Source organism: Haemaphysalis longicornis, unplaced genomic scaffold (genome assembly GCF_048455015.1).
Source record: "Haemaphysalis longicornis isolate Haplotype H1 unplaced genomic scaffold, Haemaphysalis longicornis Haplotype H1 scaffold_2, whole genome shotgun sequence".
In the NCBI taxonomy this organism is placed as follows: domain Eukaryota; kingdom Metazoa; phylum Arthropoda; class Arachnida; order Ixodida; family Ixodidae; genus Haemaphysalis; species Haemaphysalis longicornis.
In genome coordinates this window covers 178,382,689-178,409,124 of record NW_027526295.1, presented here as the reverse complement: position 1 = coordinate 178,409,124, position 26,436 = coordinate 178,382,689, and the positions used below count along the sequence as shown (strand labels likewise).

Sequence of the window (26,436 nt, the reverse complement as noted above, 5' to 3'; positions counted from 1 at the left end):
TGGGAGCGTGCGCCGGGCAGCTCGGACCTGCACGTGCAAACACTCCTCGTCACAAGAGCTGCCACCGTCGCCGCCAGACTTCGACCAGTGGTGACCACGCATCGCTAATCTCTCTCTCGAGGCCAGGGTAAAATCTAAATTTCTAACTGCAAAATCAGACCGTTCGATACACATTCATTTACTCTTTGAATGTGTATTTGGTGCACAACTGACTCTGCTGCTCACCATGCCCTACCTACCCTCAAAGGAACCCTGCGCATAATAGTTTTCTAGCTTTCATTTTGGAAGCAATATGTCTAAAGCCACAGGGGCCCCAACAATATTGCCACAGACTACCCGTGTGCTGTTTTTGTGAAGCACAGAATGAAAACACGTCACACAGCAGTACAGGAATTTGGTTCTCCCTTTCCTCTCATTTTTATTATCACACTAAAAAAAATGCGGCCTGAGGGGGAAAAAAAAGCAAGCCAATGAAAACAAAACAACAATATGCACTGGTTGGGGGGCTCCACCGTGGGAGCGTGGGTATGTCACAAAGCACTCCCTCGAGAGGGCACCGTAGGAAAGGGGGGCAGGGGGCGCGTCTTGAATGTCTGTCTGGCGGCGTGTTTGTGTGTGGGTGTGTGTGTGTGTGCAACAAACAGGAACTTTTCTCTCAGCTCTACACACAAGAAAACGATGTAAAACAAAAGGAAGGCAAGGGGCAGCAGTCTTGGTCGCAACGTGCACAACTGTCGCCCTCAAAAGCAGCAGGCACCAGTGTACTGTCCTGCTGTTGGTTTTCCTCTTCTTTCACCCTCTTTGACTCCAAATAATAAGGCGAGAGAACAACAAGAAAAGAAAAAGAAAGGAGGGGGGGGAAAAAGCAGCGACCACGATTACGCTGTTGCTCCTTTATATATACAGAAGACAGCTCTAGCCCACTCATCCGTCTTCTTTGGGAGGAGTGAACCAACCTGCAGGAAAAGACAAAGGCGATGTGGCAGGACAATCGGGAAACACGAAGGGTCAAAGCCACCATTTTCAACAAATAACCAAGTACACTAAGCTAGTGGCAAGAGCCGATTTTCTAGAGAACACAAACACGCTGATGCCCTAATAGCCTAGGCCTGACTACCGGAATTTTTTGCCGAGAGCAGCAAGATGCCACAGATCAAAGCTCTTCCTATCATTGCCGTAGATATGGTGTTGACGGCACATTGAAAAGAGAGAGACCAAATTCTGACAGTGGCTCGGAGTACAGGCGTGGATGTCACACTTTGCATTCAACGTATATGAATGAACTCCACTCTAAGTTTCATGGAAAAATCCACCACAAAGCTACGCTTGAAGGCCCACTCAGTGTGCATCTGAACACGATCGGCACGGTGGGACCGACCCAGAGTTGCGCGGTTCTGCCACGACTCACACTGCGCTAGCCCGTCAAACTTCGCTGTCCAGAGCCTACAATGAAAGTGCTTATGACAGCTGCCAACCTGGCCAAGTCAAAAATCGAGAGTCCATATTTCTGTGAGTGGGAGGGTCTCCAATGCCCAGGTACTTCACTTCTTCACCCTCTCAGTCGCAACAAATTTTGCTCGTAACAAGAACTCTCTGGAGTAGCTTTATTCAAAGCATGGTTCAGACTGGTGACCTTTAACTAAGAGCACATTTTTCAGTGCCACATTGGCCACTGGTGATTGGAAATCCATTCATGTAACTCTTTGCCGAGCAAAATGTCTGCTCTCACAATGCATTCCTGCGTGGCATTCGATGTCGCCCTTACTGCCATAGTGATGCCTCGTACACACATGTGGTGCAGGTTCTGAACACGCTGCTTATTCTGGACGGCACAAAACGGGAGAGCTCAGAAGCATACGACTTACCGTATTTACCCAATTCTAACGCGGACCTTTTTTCCGAAAAAATAGGCCGAAAATTCGCATGCGCGTTAGAATCGCATACAAAATCGAAACTGCCGAAACAGCGGAAATTTCATCCCACCCATCCCCATTGCCATCTTAAGATGGCGCCAAAGCTTTTAGCAACGATTTTTTGGACGCAGCAAGCCTAGGCACCTAGGCTTTTCTATCGGCGTTCACACAAATCGTCAAATCGTTTCACTTGCATACTTGATAACAGCAATGGCAGCAGCGGCTCCCACGCGTTCAAAATGAGCGGTCAGCTGAAGCGTGCACCTCTGGAGAAGCTCTTGGGATGGGCGTGCGAGGCGTGGGCCACGATCCCATCGACCATGGTTCAACGTTCGTTCAGAAGTGTGGCATCGCGAACGCGCTTGAAGGCACCGAGGCCGAGATGTTGTGGTCAGCGGAGAGCGACGAGGAGTGAGATGAGTGAGATTACTTCGTGAAATAAATCACCCGTTTCTCTCGCATTCATTTGTCTGGGTCACAAAGTCCCATGCGCGTTACAATCGGAGGTGCAAGTTTTTTCGGTTCTTTTGCCAGGAAAATCGGGTGCGCGTTAGAATCGGGGGCGCGTTAGAATCGGGTAAATACGGTAAGCCTTCGGCACCGTCGCTACAACGCAGCTGCCAGTGGCCTCCGATGAGAGTGGAAAAAGCACTACCTCCTCCACACTTCTCCCAATGCGCTGGTGGCCACTGGGGCGTCTCCTAAGCTTTCTTTCCTCTATGTGTTGAACCATTTTCCGGAAGAATTCAGAACACAACCGTACCGTCAGGAGGCATGGTCAGTATCAGGGAGTCTCCCGGTCAGTTCTGGAGGGTTATCAGGGTAGCTCGTGCAAGGAAATAACCACCCACTAGTTGCACTATTTATGTGGCTTCATGCAGCTACAATGCACGGCAGCTCACTGTCTAAAGTCTGCTAGTAACATAAAGCATGCACAAGAAAGACACTCACAAATGCACAACAATGCTGCTCTCAAACTACCCTTAGCTGTCCAGAACCGGTAAACTGAAATGATAGTGTCGTCAGTGAGGTTGAGCTTGGGTGGGCTGCTCCCTGTGCCCGTACGGCACCGGCAAGCATTGCTAACTGCTTCAAGCCAACAACAAAACGAAAAGATTGTTAACTAGAAGGCTAACCAGCCTAATTCATGCTTGTAATATATCATGCTTTCCCCTTCACAGGCACACAGCCGGGTCGATCAATTCGAGACCCCATTTCCAGTTTTTGTCAGAGGTGCGAAATCTGACATCTCTACAACACATAGGCTAGAAAGCCAATAACTTATCAGAATTAATCCTGCACAACCTTCACAGATCCTTGCAGAAAATCACCCATGTTACTAAGCCCTGCATTTGCTACTAAAGTTGTTTGTGCAACAATTTTTAAAACAGACCAATTTATATTTATGCAAAGTGACCCCCGCAGAACTTCAGCTTCCGTTATTGTTGTGTATGTTTACATGTTCCCGTAGAAAGCCCTGTTCAAATGTAATGTAGCCCCCCATTTATAGTTCATACCACAAGCTGCACGCAGCACCACGGTGCAAGATACTTTTAGGTGTGGACACAGCAGCCCAAAAATGTGTCAAACAGAGTTGGTGGCGCCGTGGCACTGCACGTAGACCTTTGATTGAAAGGACATCTGGTGTCAGAACTCCTAACTAAGCTTCGCAGCATCCTAGGCTTCAAGTGGCTTGACCAACGACTGTCCGAAGCAATGTAGTTCAACGACTGTCCGAAGCAAGGTAGTTCGCAGGCACCAGCGGCATGCCTGTAAAACAACGTTGTTTGTGTGTGCTCACACGCCACGATCTTAACGCGTAATTTATTGCATTGTTGAAACAGCTGTGAGAGTTCAGGTGTCCTAAGTTCATTTAGACGCGCGCGCAGCTCCTCTGAACATGGGACACCGGCAGTGACTTTGACAACATCGATTCGTCTCCACTGCTTTGTGCATGAACTTGCCCCAGTTGTGCAACGTCATTTACGACGAAGAAACATCAGCGTAATCGCCGCTAGTTCAATCCATTTCAGAAACTGGGCTACTTTCCTTGTATGTCAGGCATTGTTCCGGCAGCGCACGCTTTCTTTTTGCCACTGCTTGTACTGAGTAGCTGGGGGGCTATAGTCAACGGTAAAATCGACTGCAGTGCATTGTTTGCGAGCGCACACCTCTTCGACATTCTGTAGTACTTCCCCTCAAAGCTCCAAAAAGTACCCTTGCGCGCAACCGCGCTCTCAGAGAAATGCTGACTGCAAGTAGCATATCATTTCCTGCTGGGGATGGCTGCAGAGCACGCATTCGTTCGTTTAGGATCCCAGGGAACGTTAAATATTGTCACGTTTTCTTGCCACCCGATGTAGTACGTACTCAATAAAACATTTGCACACCACTTTCTCGTTGCGCAAGAATAAATGTCACTTGTGTGAGTGCTCAACGGCTACCGCGGCACACATTCCTTTCGGTTTAGTGTTTTATACCTTCTTTTGATTGTTACCGACTCAAAACACATGCCTAGAACACGTTGAAACACTAGGGAGGGCGCAAAGGCTTTCGCACGGCTTTCTTCAAATTATCGTCTGCACCACCAGCCGACGGAGTCGGCCAAGTCGCGGCGAGCAGACGACCGGTTACAGAAGCAGGGAGCCGAAAACATCCAAACACCTCCAAGTAGCCGGCGCTCGGGCAGCTTCTTTTCTCTGCTTCTGGAGGGAACTACCGTCAACGGTCCCAGCGGCATCAGTTTGATGACTTAATTAAAACGACGAGTGCACGTCTGTTTTGCAAGCTGTGTCCTCACCTAACAGTATATCTTGCACCGTGTGCAGCACTGTGGAGGCTACACTGTTGTCAAAGAAGTGCCCACTGAGGGCGCCTAACTCACCGTGAAGGGGGTTTTGAAAGGACCTTTCAGTCTCCCCTCTTGGCAGGTGGAACCCACTGGTACCTATTCTCGTTTTCCTTCGCGGTGAGTTAGGTGCCCTCAGTGGGCGCTCTATTGACAACAATGCAGACTCCACAGTGCTGCATGCAGCTTGTTGACCCAAGCATCCAAAATACATTACATGGTGTGGCAACCAGAATACGGAGAATAGGAACTAAGTGGTAGTGATTCCCATTTAGAACTTTAATGCGAATTAGACTCCCTGTACGTGACATGCTTCAGCCCACCAGAACAACCACCACGAAAACAGCTGGAAAATAAGGCGAGCAAGTAGGAGGGGGGAGAGAGCGTACCATTTTTCTCGTGAATCTGCACAAGCGACTTGAAGGACTGCTGTGCACGCGAGAGGCTGTACTGGGCCTGCATGGAAAGGTTGTGCGACTGGAAGTCACGGCACACAGCCAGAACAGGAGCACATCAGTCCACATCACAAAGGAAACAGGAAACGAGAAACAGCTCACACTAAGGCTTTACAGAATGAAGATGCATCTCGGTTGCGAGGCATTGTGCGAGGCAACAAATTACTTTAGTGCACGTATAGATCTCTAATAAGCATCAAAATATTCTACTTACTGGCATTTGGTTTTTCCCCCTAAATAATAGTAATAATAAAACAGCAGCCACAATAACAAATCAAACCCACTATCTTCATGCTCAGTAGTGCAACGCATCACCTGACACGTCGCATAGAGGATAAAAATAATGCTAAAATAATTTTGTTGTCTGTACTGGGGGGGGGGGGGGGGGGGGGGTTTAAAAGTGCTGAAACTAGCACGGCACATGTAAATGTTTAGGAGCTTCCGTTTTTAACTTTTTAATTTCCTATTTATGTGAACGCGCTTTCATGTGTTTCTTAAGACTGCCTATCCTATTGTCACGAAGCCAAAGACGATGCAGTTGTCTTGAAGGAAAAACAAGTTTTGTTGGAGCGAACTTGTGCTCCCCTAACTCAAAGAATACACCGGCGCCAAAGCAGCACTCAACAGTGACGTGCACAGGCGAGTGTCGGCGAATTGTATGCTGCGGCATCTGCTCTGCGGGCATTTATCTTTCGGCGCGGGTGTTTCTCGAACCGTTCGAACCGTCGAATTACATCGAGAACACTGCAGATCAACGAAGATTATTCTAAGCTAGACAAAACATTCTTCCCATCAAATGAGAACACTGTAGATCAAAAAAGACTATGCTAAGCTCGTGACGTTAGGGCGAAACATTCTCCCTATCAAACGAAATAACCAGTACGGCATAAGAAAGAAAAAAGAAGGCCTCACTTGGGATACAGATCACACAACCCGGCGCAGCCGGGTGTTAAAAACACAACATAAACAAACCCAACGCATGATTGGTGGCACTACGCTGCACCGTTCAAGATGCGTGAAGTCGCAATTTGTATTGCAGGAAAGTGCATGGGGTGGCAATGTCCGTCTTCCCAACCTTTGGCCTTTTCCGCATTAACAGGGAAGTGCCGCTTCCACGAGTGACACATTTGCATCCATGGCACTGCGATCTACCAATAGAAGCAAGCTTTTTCCACACTTCAGTGTCCCTTCTGCCATCACTACATCCCAAGGAGTGTTCAAGTGTCTTCGCGATTTCGAATGTGAAAGCATTGTTTCCCACAAAGCACAAAATTTGGCGTTGTGGGCAGCATATGGTACCAAAACCTGCGCACCATCATCTAACTTTGAAAAACATCATGGTCAGGAATAGAACCGAGGGATGTGCAGTGAAAAGAGATTCATTTATGGTCATTTGCAGCCAAGCTTCCAAAAAGAAACTTTTCAGAAACTAGCCTTCTTTTTTTTCTTTGCCACGAACCAAAGAGTGCACCATGCAGAGTACAGCAGCATGCACCAGCATGTGATCCATGGCCCTCTGAGAGCTCTACAGCAAACCTCCAGTACAACACACATGCACACAAAGGGAAATCCACTGAAGCATTTCATGCATCTGTAAGGCTGAACAAGTGACAGACTGGATAAGGAGGAGCAGGTCAAACATAGCCATATCCACGTTCTGGCCTCTATGGTCTGCTTTCAAACATTCATTCTTGTTTTAATGTTTAACTATGCAGTTCCCTGCTTTGATATTGCACAGCTGTGCTTTCTGCCTAATTCCTTGCTCCTCTTGAACGGTTCAATTTCTTCGCAACCACACGTACTTGGCTCTTTCTGGGCTTTTATAATTTCCCTTCTCCTTTGAACTGCTGGGTTTGCTACTCCATGCCTGCCAGAGATCATCTGCCCCAGCAGTTCCAGACAAAAGTTAGGTACCAGAGATCCCCAGTCCCAGCAGTTGTACAAAAGTTAGGAAGTAAGCTTGCCTTTAGACATCGAATTGCGTCCTCCCATTTTTTATGCCTGGGATTTTTTCACGCTCCTACCAAACTTACTGGGCAGCCCTACAAGCGGATTTGACGGTACAGCTGCTAGCAAAGCCCTCTGAAGCACGGACCTCAAGGTGACATTTCCACACAGGAGGCTGTAAAGCTAGCATCACCAAAAGTTAGTCACTAAACCTTCTTCGGGACCATAAAGCATATACAGTTGAGTCCACTTACAACAATACCGTTTATAACAATATATCGGATATAACGATGAACAACTATGGCACTGGCCACTTTTGTATCCTTTCCATGGGAAAATAAACCGCTTATTACAATGCTCCAGTGCCCCGTTATCGGATATGATTGAATCTGGTTACAGCGGGTGCCAAAAATAAGAGCGATGCGCGATGCGCCTCACATCTGTTCCACCCCTCAGAAAACGAGTCGACTGTACGCTTACGCAAAAGCAGAGAGAGGAAGAGCGAACTTTTCCTTCCGAACCCCTTTCCCGGCACCACCACTTTGGCATTGTCTCCGCGCCTGTTTGCGAGATTGCAGCGCTACTCACTCGCGTGTTCAGTTGTGTCACATGTGCGCCCCTTAGAATTTGACAGAGTGCCTTTTCAACTGCCTCCGTGTTTCCGCAGAGGGGATGTCAGAGCCGATGTTTTGGAAACGTCCAAGTGCCTCACTGAAGAGGCAATCGTTGCACGGATACGCGCTGGACAGCAGTGGCAGTGACAACTCTGACGATGAGGCTGTGCAGCCTACTCAGGCAGTGTCTTCGCAGGAGGCCCAACGCACGACACAGTCCCGGGGGCTTCATTTCCGTCAAGGACCTTTAGCTCAGCTAGGTGAAGCTTCTATAGATGCTTTTAAAAAGGATGTGCGCCAGCATCTTGTGCGGCCAACAAAGCTGACCGAGCACAGCTTCTTTTCTACAAATAAGCGGTGTACAACCTTGCTTGCATGCAAATAAGATGTTTTGAGTGCTGTATCATCTTTTTATTTCGCAACCCGCTTACAGCAATTAGCGGCTAAAACGATGTAGTTTTCCTGGCACTTGTTATAAGTGGACTCTGGACTCAAGTGACACTACTGCAAACCCTCTGCCTTGGGTGCGTCTCTCTCGACGCGTGGGGGGGAAGCGTGCCCACCTTGTTGCCGGTGAACTGGATGCGCGCCTTGCCCTTGACCAGGGTGGCGGCGATCTGCAGGATGATGGCCTCAACGGTGTAGGCGCTGCTCCAGCCCTGGCGGGTGAGCAGCTCCATGCAGATGGCGCCCCCGCCCAGCACGTAGCCGCCCGTGATCATGGGGCTGACGACGCGGATGAAGGGCGGCTCAAAGGGGTAGTTCTCCTTGAAGAGGATGTTCAGCAGGATGTGGTCCGTGCCTTCCTTCTCCTTCAGCACCACCAGGTCGTTGTGCAGGGGCGAGTCCGAGTCCACGATGCGCAGCATCACGTTCCACTCGTACAGGCTGTCGTTGACCAGATCCACCCGGAACACCCCGTGCCGGTAGCTCTCGGACCGGTACACCTGGCGATGGGGGATCAATGCCCACTCACACTCGGCTCTTACAAGCACCGAAACGGCGCCCCCAATTTAGCCAGTGTTTGAGAGGCCCTTGAGTTTCACAACTCGCCTCAGGGCAACATGGAAAGGCATCTGATGGTTACCACCTTAGAAATTCACAGCAAATTGACAATAACACTCCCGGAACACAACACGGAGAAAATTTCAACCCAGAAGCAGAAACTGAAGCGCAAAGACTGATGAACAAATGGACCCCCACCTCTGGGAGGATGGATGAACGACCGATGTTCTGAATGGTAGTGCATGTGCCTGGAATCTCGAAGGCCAATGCAAATGCACTTACTGCCACACTTGACTGCACTCATGACTGCGCCTGTTCCAAGTTCCTGCTACTGATACAAGCAAATGGGTATAGGTTAACTTTTCCGACTGCGCCAATCCTCTTTAGAAATTTGCATGACTTTTCCAAACATTCTAAAATTCCTCGACAATTCCCAGTTCTCTGGTCAGTAGACAACTTGTTTATACTCACTGAGGTGGTTCACCGACTGTTTTCCTATTGGTCTTCGTTAAAAGCTGCCCACATCTGAACCGAGCCAGCATTTCCTTTTCTCTTTTTTGACGGCCTGGTTTGAGCTACCGTCAGCAAAACCGGCAGGTGCGAAGCAGCAAATGTTGACCTTAAATACTGTGTTTACACGATTGTCAGCCGACTCGAATGTAGGTCGACCCCCAAAAGTTGCATCTCTCTAAAAAAATAAAAAATGCGAGCGCCACCTAGAAAATCGTATCACAAAGAGAAGCTCTTCCGTCAACCCACACAACGGCTCTAACAATGATTGATACTCCCACAAGAGCAGTACGCTCGCGGTATGCGCGGTAGATGTTAAAAAAAAGAAAAGCTTTTGTGTAAGCACAAGGAATAACCATGCGCTGTGGGTTGAGCGGGCAGAACACATTTGCTGCGAGATGACAACCATCGAAGCAACCGGCAGCGGCCACTGCCGCGCGATACCAAAACAAGCATGGCGGCTGACGAAAGCGGCCCTTCCCACCATCGCGTTCGGAAGTCTACTTAACATATGATTTGGGCTACATTAGCGCCGCGCATTGAATCAAGGAATTCGTTAATACTCATTTTGTTTATTAGAGACGAATAAAATGCTTCTTGACGTGTTTTTGCACGCAATTCGTGCGCGTCGGTGTTCGCGAGCGACTTTTTCACGCCCGCGTCGACGATCCCGCGCACGCGGCCGCTTCTAAGTTTTACTGGTTCTACCTTGGTATGACGCGTGACGAGCGCGGCAGTGGGAGGAGCCTGACGACTTGCCCTAATGGGGAGGCGCGCTCTTTATGGCAACAGTTTGAAAGCGCTCGGGACAGCCAGCTGGCGCCGCCGGAGATGTTTAGGCTTACCACGGAGGCGGATATTTGATTGGAGCTTTCCCTAGCGGCGCGGATGATGCTTTATAGTGTCGTCTTCGACCACATTATCAGCTCCTTTCCTGCACAAATGACGCCTTCGTTTGTGCCTTCAGTGATATCTTAAGGGGGGATGCGGGTCGAAAAATAGATCTTTTTTCGGAAATTTTCGTTTTTCTGTTTTCACTTGTTTTATCATGATTAGTTCCTCTACCATCTATAAAATAAAAATCAAAGCCTAATTCAAACTGGAAATTAGTTCAAACGGCATTTAAAGAGCCCATGGTGGCAGTTAAAAGACCGAAAGTACGCTATATTCAAGCGTCGCGCGCCCAAGACAGCGCATCCGCACGCCATCGCGGACAGCGTGAGGAGATAGGCCAAGCCGTGTTCTCCCAATGACCTTGGTTGCCCGGGCTGCTGCAGAGCAGAAAATAATAAAGAAAAGGATGTTTCTTGCTGCTTTTTTCGTGCTGTGCAGCGGGCTTTTAGTCACGTGGTACGAATTGGGGATCGCCATTGGCTGCTTCGCGTTGGCGTGTGGTGAAGCCTACTTGATGGCTCCATGTCACTTTGAACTGCCCAGCTAAGAAACAGTCGCTGTGCGTTATCATTATGACTGGGAAAGTGGCTAACAGAGCTATTCATCGGCCCTCGAAGTACCGCTCTGTGCACAAACTTAAGGGACGCCGGCACAAATCGACGCCGAAGACTCGCCGAACGGCAAGTGCACCCGCGGCCGCGAGGCCTAGCAACGGCGACGCCGACAACTTGTGCGACTTCGACGCTGCGTTGGAGTACGTGAGTGCCTCCGAAAAGAAGATTGGACTCTTTCAGAATGAAGAAAGACCGCGCGAAGGGGATTCGTGCGTTATTGCTGACATTACAGAACTGAACTTGCTGGTGAGCGGTGCGGTTTGCCCGACGTGTCGGCGATCGGAAGTTCGAGTTCGCGAACCGGCTGAGAAGCGTAAAGGACTCGCGTCGTATCTAGAGCTCCGATGTGAAAACACTGTGTGCTCAGAAAGTGTTCTTTCCGCGTCGTACACGTCACGGCGAGTTGCGTTGGACGGAAATGCAAGCATAAGCGCGGAGAACAGACCGAGCGCAAGCAGAGCGTACGACGGCGGGAGCTCGCGTGAGTCTTTCGCCATAAATGTGAAAGCTGTTGTGGCAGCACGCTCTGTGGGAATGGGCTGCCAAAGCCCATGCATCATAAGTCATTTGCTGCGATCAGTCGGAAGGTGCACGGCGCAGCAATGAGTGCCGTCTCAAAAAATCTTGAGACATCTAGGCAGCTCACGAGAAGTGAAGTCGGGGAGGACAACGTTGCCATGATGTACGATGGTACGTGGCAGAAACGGGGCCACAAGAGCAACAATGGTATTGGCACGGTTGTGTCCCTTGACACTGGACTTTGCTTGGACTTTGAAGTCCTGTCAAACTTCTGTCTAGCCTGCAGTCGTCACAAGGTCCTTCCAGATGAGGAAGAGAAAGTTTGGCAAGCTTTCCATGCTCCTGTGTGTGAGAGAAATGTTGACTGCTCGGCACATGCAATGGAAGCAGAAGCAGCATTGCGGATATGGCAGAGGAGCCAGGAATATGCTACGCCATTGCTCTTTGGAGTGTTCCTCAGTGATGGCGACTCGAAAGCCTATAATACAGTTGTAGATGCCGATGTGTATGATGGTGCTGTTCAGATACAGAAGGAAGATGTACCAATCATGTGGCAAAGTGCCTTGGCACCAACATTCGCAAGGTGAAGGAGCCGCTGCCTAGAGGTGAAAAACTGAAGGATCCTGTGATCCAGAAGTTACAAACCTATTACCAAGTTGCAATCACAAGCAACAGGGGCAGCGTTCAAGGCATGCACCAGGCCATTTGGGCTTCCTATTTTCATTCTTGTTCTTCCGATGGTGCGAGCAGTCACAAGTACTGCCCAGCAGGCGCAACATCCTGGTGCAAGCACAGGCTTGCCGAAGCCTTGGGTGAACCGGCACCTTCCCACACACCACTGCTCACCAAGGCACAGGGGAAGGCAGTCCTGCCTATTTACAAGAGGTTGACTGACAAGGAGCTGCTCACACGCTGTGTTCGGGGCAAAACACAAAACGCAGCAGAGTCATTGAACAGTAAGATATGGCTCCTCTGCCCGAAGACACGATTTGCCTCCCGGTTTGTTGTGGAGATGGCCGCTGCCTTGGCAGTTTTGTGGTTCAATCAAGGGCACTCCAGCTTTGAACGTGTCCTGGAGGAGCTGGGCGTGCTTCCAACTGAAGATCTGGTTGTGCTTGGCGCATCGCAAGACAACACACGGCAGAAAAAAATGTCTACCAAACAAACTGCGGAAGCGAGGGCACATTGGCGTACACTAAAGAAGAAGTCTCGAGACGCGGAGTCTGCTCGGAAGAGCTGTGAGGGACAAACCTATGGTGCAGGCTGCTTCTAGTGGCAGTGGCTGCTGGGTGAACATTTGTTCGCATTTATGTGCAAGTTTTATCACAGCTTGGGCACTGCTTTGTAAAAAAACTTTCAATTTTACTTTCAAATGCGTTTTTCTCAGAACATAATTTTTAGCAACTTTTTGAGTTTGCCCCCTTTGTTTTTGGCACTTCTGATGCTCGTATCCGAATGAAATTTTGCCCATATATTCTCTAAAGCATGAGGAGTGCCGTTATCTATATGAAACTTTGATACCACTTATTTTTTTATAACAAAAAAATAATTAACTCATACTGACTTTCTTACAATTTAGACTTCCTAGATTTAAATTTTGTACCTGTTTTATCGTGCTTTACATGTACATTGAAGTTAGTTTTCGGCATTCTACTGTGTATGGGGAATGCTATGAGCCATCAATGAGCTAAATGCACGGAAGTTTAGTTGGAGAAAAAGTGGGGGCAAAAATGCTTATATTTTACACATTGTCATGATGCAACATAAAAACTCTGCAACTCACAGTAAAAGTAATCAGCCATGCACTGTGAAATTTTGAAATCTGCACAATATTTGAAATCTGCACAAAAAACTATGTTAGCAGCCTGAATTTCATTCTTCTATCATGAATATTAGAAAAAAAGTGTCTTCGAGTAGCGACTCCCCTTAAAAAACGGTTAGAAGCGGTCACTGGAGCTACGCGCACCTCTTCGCGGCTGATGACGCCGCCATGTTGCCGCCGCCGATAGCGTAGCGCGCAGCATGCGGGTGGTATTCGCGGCAGCGTCAGCGCAGCGCATTTTCGCGAGCAGAAAACGCCCCATGCAGCTCACACTTTAGACCATAACCACGAGAACGAGGGTGCAAAGCTGTCCCCACCTCGTAGCACCCCCGATTTCTCGTTTCTCTTGCTGTCACTACGGTAGACGGTCGATTTCGATTCTAAGTCGACCCCCCAACATTGGATCATCAAATCTGAAAAAAAAGGGTCGACCTACAATCGTGTAAATACGGTATGAAACAAGCTTCCTCACATAACAAACCGGTCTCAATCGTACGCACATTTCAACTTTATGCAACCATTCATTTACCCATGTCAATCAAGGAGTGTGACAACGGTTGCTTCATGCTTCTGGTTCTCAAGCTTTCAGTGAGCAGCCAGGACTTGCACCTCAAGAATCTTAACGACAGCCAAGAGAGTGGCCCACCCCACCCAGCACCCACCTCTCGCAGCTCCTTCATGAGCCGGTCGGTGGCCTGCACCGAGCCCGAGACGGAGCCCTTGAGATAGTCTTGCCTCTGGTTTTGCCGCAGCCTCTCCAGGGTCGCATGGTTCTCCACACTCAGCCCGTCCTCCTTGCTCTTCTCCGTCCTGAGGGACACACACACAACTCAATCAGCCACAGGCAAGGTCGCAAGCTACCAAGAATACACATCAAAGGTTGGGTCCTTCGCTCCACCCTTACCACCCACAATCCCTCGTTACAGCAAAAAAAACTTGGAAGAACATGATGGCAAAAGCTCCACATCTTAGCTGATATGAAATGGCCTACACAGGGAGGGGGTTACAAATAAACTACTGTTGCTCGACACCAAGAACTTTGATGTTGTGGTGCCCAATCAGGTGCTTGCTGTTCGACGAGCCTGGCCTACCAAATCGGTTTTATAATTCTGTTACGAAGGCCTGTATTGCGCATAGGCAATCGTATCACTGTGGACACCTTTAGACAAGCTTGCTCGCCTGTTCAATGCCGAATGCAAAAGCTGCCACAGTGAAAGAACACAAAAGGATTGCTCAGGGAAGAGATGAGAACCAGCAGGCCAGCGAGGCAGCCAGTAAAATTAATTTGCACAAATCAGTATTAATCAATCTTGTTAATGACAGTGTGTAGTTGCATCTGCTCCTACCAAGGCTCCTGCTTTCAAGGCTTTCACAAGCTTCTGCGCCTTTCAATTAATTAATAAAAAGAATGCCCGTAAAGAAAAAGAAAAAGAGGCCGAGTTTTGAGGCATGAAATAAGTCGAAAGCAGCCGCTCACCCTGCCTCGTCGTCTATCTCCATGTGCATGTCGTCGTCAACGTCCGTCTCATCCTCTTCCTCAGAGTGCTGCTGATGCATCTGCTGGAGGCCAGAATTGTTCCCCGCCTCTGGCTGCATCGGAGAGGAGACATGAGATTGCATCCCAATAGCCCAATTGAATGAAACCTCACTTTCCAATACACTTCTATTTGTGTCACTTTATGCACTGTACATGCACTGACATAGCAAAACGCGACAAAAAAAATGCAGTTCCCAATGCACATTCATTGTCAAAATCTCCTGCAACTGCTCAGCAAAACATAAGACTTAAAACCTTCCATGTTATAGAGAAAATAGTTCTTCAGCAATGTCTCACAAAAGCAGGCAACGGCCTCCCTTTTAACACCTTTAGCCATGCAGTCATTGCTAACAGCAGCTGCTGCTATCAATTTCGGAGTAGTTGCATTTTAAGCGTGTCCCAAAGTAAGTAAAACCTTTGGCCACTGCCATGGACTACACTGAAAAAGAGCCGTGTGTGTGTGGGAAGGAAGGGGGAGTACCTTGTAGTTGCCTACCAAGCTGCACGATGGTGTTCCAGTTGTTCATTTAACCCGTTAATCATTTTAGTATCTTGGCAATTTCGATGCCCAAACTGCTTATATTTTAAAAGTTTTTGATGTTGAAAAAATAAAAATTCAAGCACATACTAAGTCAAATTAGCATACAGTCGAATCTTGCTAAGACAAACATCAATATAGCAAATTATCGGCTATAGTGAAGTAAATACGAACTTTGGGTGGTCACATTGCATTTCAGAGACACTTATTCTTTTTATACTGAAACCAAAACTGCGAGCAGTGCGCCATATTGGCTGTAACGAAAAAATATTTGGTATGTACGGGGCTAAAACTTGAAAGTTAGCATAAAAAGCGAAATGAGAACATTGAGACATACCGTTTTTTCAATAGTTTGAAAAGCTGCAGAAGCACAAAAGGCCCTTTCACGCGTGAACACTGCAGAAAACATCATCCTGCTTAGTGCTATGAAAAGCCATCAGATGATCACATCCTTCTCTAAGTAAATCAGAATGCAGGCCTGTTTTGTCAACAAAACGAACTTTGCTCTGTTGTAATTTCACGTTCTCCTGTTCTAGTCCATTTGGTTTGAAATGCCACAAGGAGACAGGTAAGGATTACTTGGTTGATAGTGCTTTGAAGCCCAGAATAATGTGTTTTTGTATGTAGGATTCTGTACGTTTTTCAATTGGTAATTTCTTGGCAATCAAAGCCTCTTTCGCTGCCGAATAAACCCCGAGACGGCTTTCGGGCAGCTGAACTTTCATCTGAGCCCAACTTGCCATTTAAGGGGTTCAAGGCCTTCACCAGATAGAAAAAGAACACCACAGGCATCTTTCATTAGTCATTCTGGACAGCTCAGAATTACTCCAAAGCAGCACTGTATTTTATCTTCCCATTTAATTTATGGCGAAAGCAGTTTGGGCTGCCCAAGAATTGCTCAAAGCTGCCCTGGGCACACAAATAGTACAAAAGACCACATGAAGATCACACGTCGAAAACTTCTACCGCAAACTTCGCGAGCAAAAAAGAAAAGTAGTGCCAAAACGTTAAATTAAGACGGTTGTGCTTCCAGCCCCATTATTTCTCCCAGTGTGATGGGGGAACAGAATGGACGACCGTAATAAATGACACTACTCAGTGCACCCTGGCCTCACGCAACTTGCCCCAGAGACATGCACTTTACGAGAGGGCTGCAAAAGAGCTGGTAGGCTTGGTTACCCCGCGTTAGTGCTGCAGGTCCCACACCTAGGTACTCGCAAAGGCTTACAGCAATATGGCAGGAATGCAGACCCCTGCCCTCGCACATGCCAGTCCACTCACCAGAAGGTACTCCATCGTCTCCAACTCTGTTGGCAGGGGTATGCTGTTCATCATACACAGCTCGGTGACTAACATCTTCACCTGTGGCAGCAGCTGCAAGTGGCAGCAGCACATGTGGGGGAAAGAAAGAGAGGGACCAACGCTCAGAACACAAGCAGCTGCACAGCCAAAATCAGGCTCTGCTAGCCAGGGTGGAGCAACAGGTCAGGGAAGCAACCCAGAACTGTGGAGATAAACTGACCAGTTTTTGCTCTTTCCTACACTCTTGGGGGCACAGGCACAGCCGTGGTGCCCAATCATTTTCAACGCTAACGTGACACATCTTATGTACATTCACAATTTAAAGCCAGCACTCTGGGGCAAAAAACCTTGCTTTATGCAAAAAGAGCAAGGGGTCAGCATGCACAACGTGAATTGACACTAGCAACGCCTCCAATTCCAGACAGACATACTGCCCCAAGAGGTAACCACTATGCTGTTATAGCTCCACATGTCTACAAACTTGTGCCTCGCCACCCATCAAGCGTCGCTACCAGTCATGTCATTCAGCATTCCTAGCAGCAGGACAAAACAGTTCCTAACACTTGTGTAAAAAGCTCGCTGCTCCCGAACGAGCCCAGCCGGGCGGCCGGTGTCAGCAGTGGCCGCCTTATTTTACCTGCATACGCACCACCAATAGTAATACTGGAAGTACACTGCTCAAGCGATTCAGCATTTTTATATGAATAAACAATCAGTTCAACATGCACTTCTCCATATTTTGAGAACGAAATGCGGTCACTGACCAAGTCAAGGTGAAAAACACAGAAACGTTTCGGAACCCGTATAGGTTCCTTGATCACACTAAGCAGGCAAGAGCCGTAAGTCGCTTCTTATTCTAAAATGTGACGTAATGAACGGGTGTAGCTTGCCGGCAGGTTGCCATCTGTCCTGTTGATAGTGTCCTTGGTCTTTTGAATGAACACGGATTCCAAAAGTAATCTCATGGCTGGGTTCTTTTCTTTTGCTATTATAGTGGCGTTATCCCAGTCGATAGAATGACCGTGATCATTGGCATGCTCGGCCAGGGCATTCGACGCTTTCTTTTTGCTGCCCACGTCCATTTGGTGTTCCTTTAATCTCCTTCTGAAGTTGCCAGTTTTGCCGATGTAACTGCAGCTACAGTCTGCGCATGGTATCTTGTAGACAACACCGGGGTATCTCTTGCTGTCCAAGCGATCTTTCACGTTCACGAGCTGATTCCTCAGCTTGTTGGACGGCATGTGCGCAACGCGAAGGTCATACGTTGAAAAGATACAGCTTAAAGCTTCGCTCACCCCAGGAACGTATGGGATGCCGGCGCGTCTTCGATATGACTTGCCCTGGGATACTTTTGGAATCCGTGTTCATTCAAAAGACCAAGGACACTATCAATAGGACAGATGGCAACCTGCCGGCAAGCTACACCCGTTCATTACGTCACATTTTAGAATAAGAAGCGACTTACGGCTCTTGCCTGCTTAGTGTGATCAAGGAACCCGTACGGGTTCCGAAACGTCTCTGTGTTTTTCACCTTGACTTGGTCAGTGACCGCATTTCGTTCTCATCATGATACCTGACCAGACGAACTTCCGTCGAACTCTTGACTACATTCTCCATATTTTCTATAAATTAAAAGAAACATGCAAACTGTGCACCTAATACAAAGATTGTTCATAACAAACAGGTAGATTATCATAGGCTAATGTCCCACCAACTACCACTTTGTCACTAGACCACCTAACTGAACTATGTTCATTAACATCCACTACATACAATTCCCCCCCCCCTGCCAGGCAAGATGAAATGTTTTGTATCAAAGAAATCCACTCCAGAATGCCAAAAACAATGTCTATAGTGTGCATATGTTGCACTGGTGCCTTGTAATGAGGCACAATAGGTAGATAATGGGATGGATTGTAAACCTTTTTTTTTGTAGTTAAAAATAAACTTCTCCGATTTGAATTAAACACAGCCCGTGGATGATCTTGGTTGCCACAACACGAGTCAGCTTATATGGTCATTCTTAGCATGATTATATAGTTGTTACTTAGTTGTTATATGGTCCGCTCATGCCTTGCGAGCTTTGAGAGGTTGCTTTAAAGAAGTCATGAAGAGATTTCGAAAAGAAATTGTATTGTTTAAGAATTTGAACTGTGGAACCTTTGCATACAAACTACGCATAGTCGTTTCATTGCATGGTATAAGCAAATAGGTAATGCACAATATCAGCAAATAGGTAAAAAATGCAGTTACGGTTTCTCTTAAAGGCTAACTACCCTCAAATTTCACCTTGGCCAAATTTACTTTGAACGTACAGTACGTACCACCAAACCAAGTGGGACACGACTGGTAGCACTGGAAAATGCACGGTTAATTAATTAGAAACTTTTAAAATATCTCCGTCGCAGCTGCCGGCGGATCGCACAAACAGCCATGAAGCGGAAGCGACATTGCAGGCGGCCTTGCGCTTTTTTCTATGGCCAGCCAGGAGAGGCGGGCGAGCTCCGCTGGAGCGTTGCGCACAGGTTTTCTCCGGCCAGCCGGCCGTGTGCGGGAGCATCACTTCAGCATGGCCGTAATGGCCACGCTCTTCTCGGTTTCACTTTCAAAATCTCCAATTTTTGATGGTCGTTTGAGAGTCATATTTTGTATCTTGCAGTATTTTTAGGCAGACTATACGGAAATAATGTTTTCAAGAGGTTGAAATTTTGAGTGCAGTTGGCCGTTAAGTCGTGAAATGCAATCACGCTAAGAAGCCAATCATAGCTCCCTACTGTATGCCCAATATGTTGGCATAGAGTGGACTTACAAAGGGTCCGACACAGCTACAACGCTAGCAACACGACAAATCTCACAAGCAACTGAACGGGCGATGTCTGACCTCTGATATGACTGATCAACATGTCTGAACGACTCTTGCATACCCGGGCAAGTGGTGCAAGCACAAGTTCCCATGTTTAACGTAAATTGGGTATTTGTAAACCATTTGTGCTGTTTCGTTACAGCCTAAACTGTCATTCTACTGGCCGATAATGTGAGTGAAACAAATTCGAACTTCCTGACCTGACAAGATAAATGACCGAGAGCTTAAAATGGGAATCTACTGCATGAACACATTTATCAAAGGAACTTCTACAGTCAGAAGAAAAAAATGAAGCCATCTTTTACCTGCCAAGCGTAGTATCAAGCGAGAAACTGCGATACTGCTTATCGTGGAGCTTCACCTTCACGCGGTTGATTTGCCTTTGTGCGTTAAATAATGCAGTTTACATTGTATAGTCAGTTGAATATGCTCGCCAGGGTTCTACCCACAGTGGGCGGTGGTGGAAATGCCACCCAGTGCTCCACTTCACAGCCCACTGCCTTCGGCAGGCCACCCACTGCTCCGGCTGACCGATTGGAAATGTGCACCCGAGAAACTAAGCACGGCCACTGTGCGAAAGCAACTCCACAGCAGCGGGCCGCACCCCCCGCCGTCTGGTTACGTGAAAAGAAGTCTGAACAGGCAGCCTTGAAGTCTCAATTGCCATCTGCATGCAAATCGTGGAGTCAATGCTTGCGCTTATCACTTTCTTGTTTTGTTCAAGAGCTTCCACTTATCACCGCGCGATAGCCCCACAATGCCCGGTATTTGACCAGAGTTGTTCAATATTTGCTATAAAAATTTGAAATTGCTAAACTTCTTGACCCCCCCCCGTTCTCAAAATGTCCACCTCTAAAAAATTCCTGGGGAGAACCCTGATGCTCGCCTATGGCTTACAGCAGAAATGTTAATAGTAAGTCAGTGAATAAGAGCTTATAAAAACTAGACCAAAGTGCTGGACTACAGCTATCAACAGGCTTTTATTCCGCATTTTTTACGCGCAGCCGCTCTTTACGGCTGTGACTGAGTGGGAAAGGTATAGGTTTTATTCACTGGCGTGGCGCACATGTCAACAACCATGTGTGTCACCTTACTAAACGGTGATGTGCGGGCTCGGGCATGGTGGTGCACACATGAAGCCGCCCCAGTGAGCTAAAAAGCATTGCAAATGTCTTTATTTGATCCCTCCAACGGGTTAATGGCCTTCCCCTTCTTCTAGACCTATCTCATGGTACCCACTCTGCTACCCCAATTGTCCACCGGTTGTCGGTTCGTCTCGCCACATGGCCAACCCAAGTACACTCCTTTTTCTTTATTTGAACTATGATCAAAAGCATAGGGGCCATTTAACAGTTTAACAACAAAGACCAAACAATGCCTGCCCTGTCTTAGCAATCATCTGGTAGCTGAAGCAACCTCCCAACCTCCTTCAGGCTTGCAACTTCAAACTTAACTCCAAAGAACTCAGCACAGCTTTCCCCACACTGTGTTTGAATGTCCCACATTATTTATTACATCTTTGAGATCAAAACAAGAGCCGCAAGCTTTGTGTTAAACATGGTGCAGCAGAGTGGCACGAGCAACAAGACAATGACGACATGGGTAAACAGACGTCCCACAGACCTCAGTGGCAAGAGAAATGCCTAACAACTAGTATGGCCCCGAATCGGCAAGATGCATGTCAAGGTGCCCGCCAAGGTGATGACGAGCACAAGGAATTCAATGACAAGTGCCTCCTTCACTGAAACTAAAAGGCCAGCAATGAAGCATTCAGAAGACTGGCAATGTGTGCCAGCAAAACTTAATGAGACAGCATAACAGTGATTAAAAGGAGTTGCCCCTTCCCATGCCCTGCTCAGAAACCATCTTACAGCAGCAAGACAATTCACTACGAGTGCCTCTCTTCCACCACAAGTGCGAGACCATGATAGGTTTGCTATCTTTTCTATACAGCCCCACTGCCACTAGTTGTGTCCTTTCCCCGCACAACAATCACCAGGTAACACTAATCAGTCCCTTTCCAGGGAGAGCAGTCAGCACTGAAATGAGAAGCACTACGCGAATTGTTTTGAGCAAACGGTGCTCTCAAATTTCCTAAATGACCCCTAGGTGATCTTCTTCTAGTGCCAACTACAGCCAAGTACTTATGATCAGCGGAAATTTGTCGGCTTCCAGGCCATTTCGGTTGGCCGTACACTCCTCCATAACCCCCTCCAGTTTAAGGGACACTGATGCGAATTTGCCAAGCTCCCGTTTCTGCTTGCACTGCGTAGACTGGCTCAAGTGAACACACTTTTCATCGTTTGTCCGGGCGATACGGTGGTATTTATTTCATAAAGCCTGAAAGAAGAAAAACTACCATGCGCGATTTGCGGTGGTTGCACCAACTAACCGCAGTGACGTCAGGTAAAGGTGCCACATGATTGGACGATGTCCAAGATTAGCATTCAAATAACTTTCGGTTTCGGGAAACGTGCTTGGCATCCGACGTCATCGTTAAATGCGATTCTCGATATCTCAATAATCGCCATACCGTGCTTCAGTCATGTCGGCTGTAAAATGCCTCAGATAAGCCTACCAGGACAACTAGGAATCGTGGCAGTCACTAGCCGAGGCCTACGCAGTGGATGAACGCCCTTCGCGTCACCGCAGACGCTCAAATGCGATGTGCTTTTCCACCATCTTTGGAGCTTGCCTCATTCATGCTTGTATCGTAAAAACCATGTTCACACTAGGCCAAAGGTCTGCGATTCTGGCCTGTGCCTACTGCCCGCAAGCAGTCGGTGCTTATGGCAACGGCACGCCAACGATAACTCGCTAGCGTGTCAGTGTCAGCCTGTGCGTGTTCTGTGAACTAGTTCGTGGAGCAGTGAACGTTACAGCCCAAAAATGGTGAACTCAGTATAGATAACATCGGCTGAAAACGAAAAAGTCAACTTACAAAAAAAAAAAAAAAGAAAGAAAGAATGTACGCTGAGGGAGTCGAACTTCTGACTTGCAAAATAACATACCTAGAGCTCCAGGCCACTCGGCGACGGGCCAACGCTGCCAGCGTTGGAAATATGAGGTATATAATGTGTAATTAGTTTACACTTTTATTTACTTTTAGCATTTCAAGCAGCTTAGAAGACTATTTGTTGCATAGCGCTCTTTCAGTAAGCGTCCCCCCACATTTCCACAATATCTCATGTCTAGCAATTGCATTTCTTAGACGGAAAAAGGTCGTGCTGCAAACCGCTGTGCTTGTTCACTCAGCGCAAAAAAGTGCTTCCTGCTCCTAAGTTTTACGCTGTACGGTTAAAGTTTCAGTTGATTTTATTTCCATAGTACCTATATTGACTTCGCTGACCCTTCTCCCGCCTTCAAGTGGCCTTAGATTTTCCTACGAGCGTACCAGTCAGCGAAACGTCGCATGTGCGCTTGTGCAGCGCTTGTGTGGAGCAACCTGTACTTGGAGCTTGATACAGTGTACAAACTAACAAACTAAAGGGCACATTCTTCCATTCACAAACGTGTCATGGCTTAGTTTTCAACTGAGCGAACGAAATGCGACGACCCGTCGGCGGCCGGCGAGCCGTGCAGTAGCTCAGCCAAGACAACTCATCTCCTCCTGACATCACACGAAAACACCACAGAAATGCGAGGATGCAGAGAGGAGGACAGAATTTTCTAATTGATTTTTCTATTAAATAAATTCGTGTAAACGCACCCAGAGTGGTTGAAACATGGCCTGGGGAGTCCGGACTACAATTTGCGCTAGTAATCCCGCAATGTTTACAAATCACTTCAGTGTCCCTTTAAGAGCCCTCTTGCTATTAGGAAACAGTGCAGTGCCTGCACGGACACAATGGCAGCCGAGCTGTTGGACGGAATGATGCGCATGTTGATCACATCTTAGCGCCCCGCAAGTAAACTATAGACACTAACCCTGAATCGCTCACCCAAGCACCGAGCCAAACGATGGCCTTCATTACAGGGGCCTGGCACACAAATGCACGCAAGTCCTCACCCCATATGTATGCCTGGATCATGGCTGCCGTACTGAAGAAAGCAGCACTGTATCGAATAAAATGTGGACAAGCTGCCTATTTGAGCAGAAAAATGCTTTTCCACAATGTCTGTGGTAGTGCAGCCTGTGTGCTGCTTTCTTTGCCACACCTTGGCAACACAGGCCAGGGTGACAGGATGCTCAGATGTGCCCAAAGCATCTACATCGGATGCAAAGAACGGTGCCAAACTCGTGGGTGGACTCACAGGCACAGAAGTGCCAGCAGGCTGGATAACAAAGTGCAATACCACCAGGTATTTTGTGGGCAAAACAAGGAACTGCTTGTAATTACCTATTTCCGTAATGCCATAATAATGGAGTAAGCCTCTCTGCTCATTAAAACATGCAAGTGACAAGCAAAAATTGTCCCAAAAAGTGCGAGATTGCATGTCATCGAAAAGGGTTTGCTTTGTCAGCTAACAGTGTTGGAGGAATGTGCTGGGGTACATTTATTGCCACTGATTTTTTTTTTTCTGCATTTAATAAATACTTTACTTTCACTAAACAATTTCACGCGAAATATTTATATAAGGGATCATAGAAGCAACCATATGATGAAAATTCTATTCAGGGAAAGGAATCGAATGGCAAGTCCTTTTTGTTTTTTTGCAGCAACTGCACTTATAAAAAATGTGAAGTAAGAATAAAACAAACTTGAGTTTCATAAACAGAAAAAGGTTACCTTTTATTCTATGATTTCCACATAACACACACACAAAAAAAAAAAATGCGCGCATACTCCACCAAATTTCGGGTGTTTCACCACCCGAAGCTACAAGTCGGCTATGGGGCGTGCTGTAGTGGTGGGCTACGGATCATTTTCAACCACCAAGGGTTTTCACATGTGAAGAAATACTGATACATGGGCGTTTCCGCTTCACTTAAAACACACTCCCTCAAACACAGGGCATGTCACCTCTAAAAATTACCCCACTTACAACATATTTTATAAACAAATGCAGCATCCACATCTTGCGAAGGAATGGCACAGAGTACACTTAATAGCAGAATGACCATTGTAGCACTAATAACCCCACATGTGCTTCAGTTTGCATGGGTGAAGTATATATTTACCTGGTTTGTTTTTCTAATGCTTTCTTTGTGCATAATTTTTTCTCGGGTCATTTTATGTGTGAATCCAGGATGATCAGACAACGGAGATTAGGCAAGTAGCATTTCTGTAAGTTTAAAAAGACTACCACTATGACTCAAGCAGGTGTATGTGGTATAGCTGTCACATGCTCAAATTTTACATCCCAGTTTGGCCTTACTGCAGCAAAGAGCCAGCTCTCTTTGGTGCAGGGGCGACCACAGGAACAAGGGCGGTAGCTTTAAAGTGCATAAAATTCTTAATCTACGAAATTTCACGAGTACTGCACAGCGAAAAAGCACAAGCTGACTCACATGGTTGTCGCGGCCCGAAGTGTTGGTAAGGCTTTCAATAACGTTGGTAATGCTCGGATCCTCGGTGTCGGAGAACCACACCGGCGGCGTTGACGGGTACGTCTCCTGTAACGATTGATTACGCAAGCACAGTACGCACCAGCCCTCGGGCAAGCAGCGGAGCAACGCGCGACCGATTGTAGGCGGCCGACTGACTGGTCTGCGCGCCGGTCATTAGGTCGGAACCTCTTTCTTTATTCCCTGCACCATGCCGCCTAAAATGCCCGACATGCTGGCGGAAAGGAGCGCTGCAACAAGAGTCCGCGTGATAAAGGCAGGGGACAAAGGCGCGCCACAAGGAGTCAACACTCCTACTGCGACGTTCCACGAAAGTCGTCGTCGGGGGCGACGCTCGACGCACGGAAGCGTCTGGCCATCGGCTGTGGACCTTTTTAGGGTTTTTTGTTTTGTCAGCTACCGCGGGCTCGTATTTCCGAAATTGTTTTTTTTTTCCGCTCCCGATGTCGCTTCGTAATACAGCAAAACTGGCGACGTCGGCACGCACGACTCTACCTGTCAGCGAACGCACCCCTCGAGTGCGGGATACGCCCGCAGGTTTGTATCCAACGAGCTGCGATGTGCTGTCGCTAGCGCCGTAGCCATGGTTTGCCGAAGGCAGGTTTCCATGGGCTCGGCTTAACAACCGCACACGATAGTTCCTTAATCCCAGATGGACCAGTTAGCCTGACTATTTCCTTTCCGCGTAAACGGCATTTTGCAAGGCTTGGACGGAACGAGCTGGGTACCAAGAAAACGCGGCTTTGTAGCCTAAGCCCACGACAGCAACTATAATATATCTCGGCAATCACTACCGCAACCAGCACGCTGTCACTACGTAAAAGGAGGCACTGTCTGTGTCTTTAAAGGCCGCAATACCACACGAAGAGTGATCAACAATACACTGGACGCTGAAAAACAACGCATTGTTGAGCGCATGATTTCACCCGTAAACAATACTCTTGTTCAAGGTCTTGGCCTAGATAGAAAAAAAAATCCCACTCAGCTGTTACCGAAAGCAAGCGGTTGCATCACTCACAACGATTCCCAACATCAGGCAACGGACACTTGAAAAGCGGCATTCATGAGTACTTACTGTGATGTTGGCGTGGATCTCAATTTTTTTCCCATTGCGTCCGATAAATCTGCAAGTGAGTTCATCCACTGACGCAGCTACCACTTGAAATCGTTCGTGGTTCTTCGTGAACGAGGCTTCTAACGCTCTTATATCCTGCTTGAGACTGTTTAGGCAAGCCATTTTATCACCTCAAGAACATGACAATGTCCGTAGCAGCAGCACGAATTTAAACACAGGTACTTTACGGCCCCAAGTTTTGACACATTCTACCCCTCATTGACACAATATGGCGGACACTTGTAAAAGAATACGCGCCTGCGCATAGCAACGCACTCTCAAACCCAGTTTTTTCAGTCTCTTGCTGGAGGACTACAGAGAGCGCCGGGAAGCGCGAGGGGTCAAGTAAACTTGCGCTTTGCTTTGTTTTCTTTTCCAAGCTGTCCCTTTTGTTCGGGCATTCCAGCGGCCGTGCGTGAACTCTCGATTTCG

At 47.6% G+C, this 26,436-nt stretch overlaps 1 protein-coding gene and 1 pseudogene across 2 annotated transcripts; one reads left to right on the top strand and one right to left on the bottom strand.

Annotated features, from left to right (window-relative positions):
• Nucleotides 1–385: 385 nt before the first annotated feature.
• On the bottom strand, nucleotides 386–26,436 carry LOC144169552 (ubiquitin-conjugating enzyme E2 Q2). 2 transcript variants are annotated; one of them, XM_077698771.1, is made up of 8 exons: nucleotides 25,966–26,436; nucleotides 24,834–24,938; nucleotides 16,498–16,590; nucleotides 14,619–14,731; nucleotides 13,804–13,951; nucleotides 8,341–8,724; nucleotides 5,151–5,238; nucleotides 386–956 (listed from the first exon to the last, which is right to left on the bottom strand). In XM_077698771.1, exons 1-8 carry the CDS (start codon nucleotides 26,125–26,127, stop codon nucleotides 925–927), a joined length of 1,125 nt encoding a protein of 374 aa, XP_077554897.1. In that variant the 5' UTR covers nucleotides 26,128–26,436; the 3' UTR covers nucleotides 386–924. The 2 variants fall into 2 exon arrangements, with proteins under 2 accessions (XP_077554897.1, XP_077554898.1); XM_077698772.1 differs by having other exon boundaries at nucleotides 5,151–5,217; nucleotides 25,966–26,434.
• On the top strand, nucleotides 10,676–12,048 carry LOC144169551 (uncharacterized; annotated as a pseudogene).

Excerpts from the sequence above, each read along its gene's own strand:
- LOC144169552 (XM_077698771.1), bottom strand. The coding sequence starts at position 26,127 with ATGGCTTGCCTAAACAGTCTCAAGCAGGATATAAGAGCGTTAGAAGCC. Across the intron at positions 13,952-14,618 it reads GAGATAGACGACGAGGCAGG|GACGGAGAAGAGCAAGGAGG; the intron begins GTGAGCGGCTGC and ends TGTGTCCCTCAG. Across the intron at positions 8,725-13,803 it reads TCATGAAGGAGCTGCGAGAG|GTGTACCGGTCCGAGAGCTA; the intron begins GTGGGTGCTGGG and ends CCCCATCGCCAG.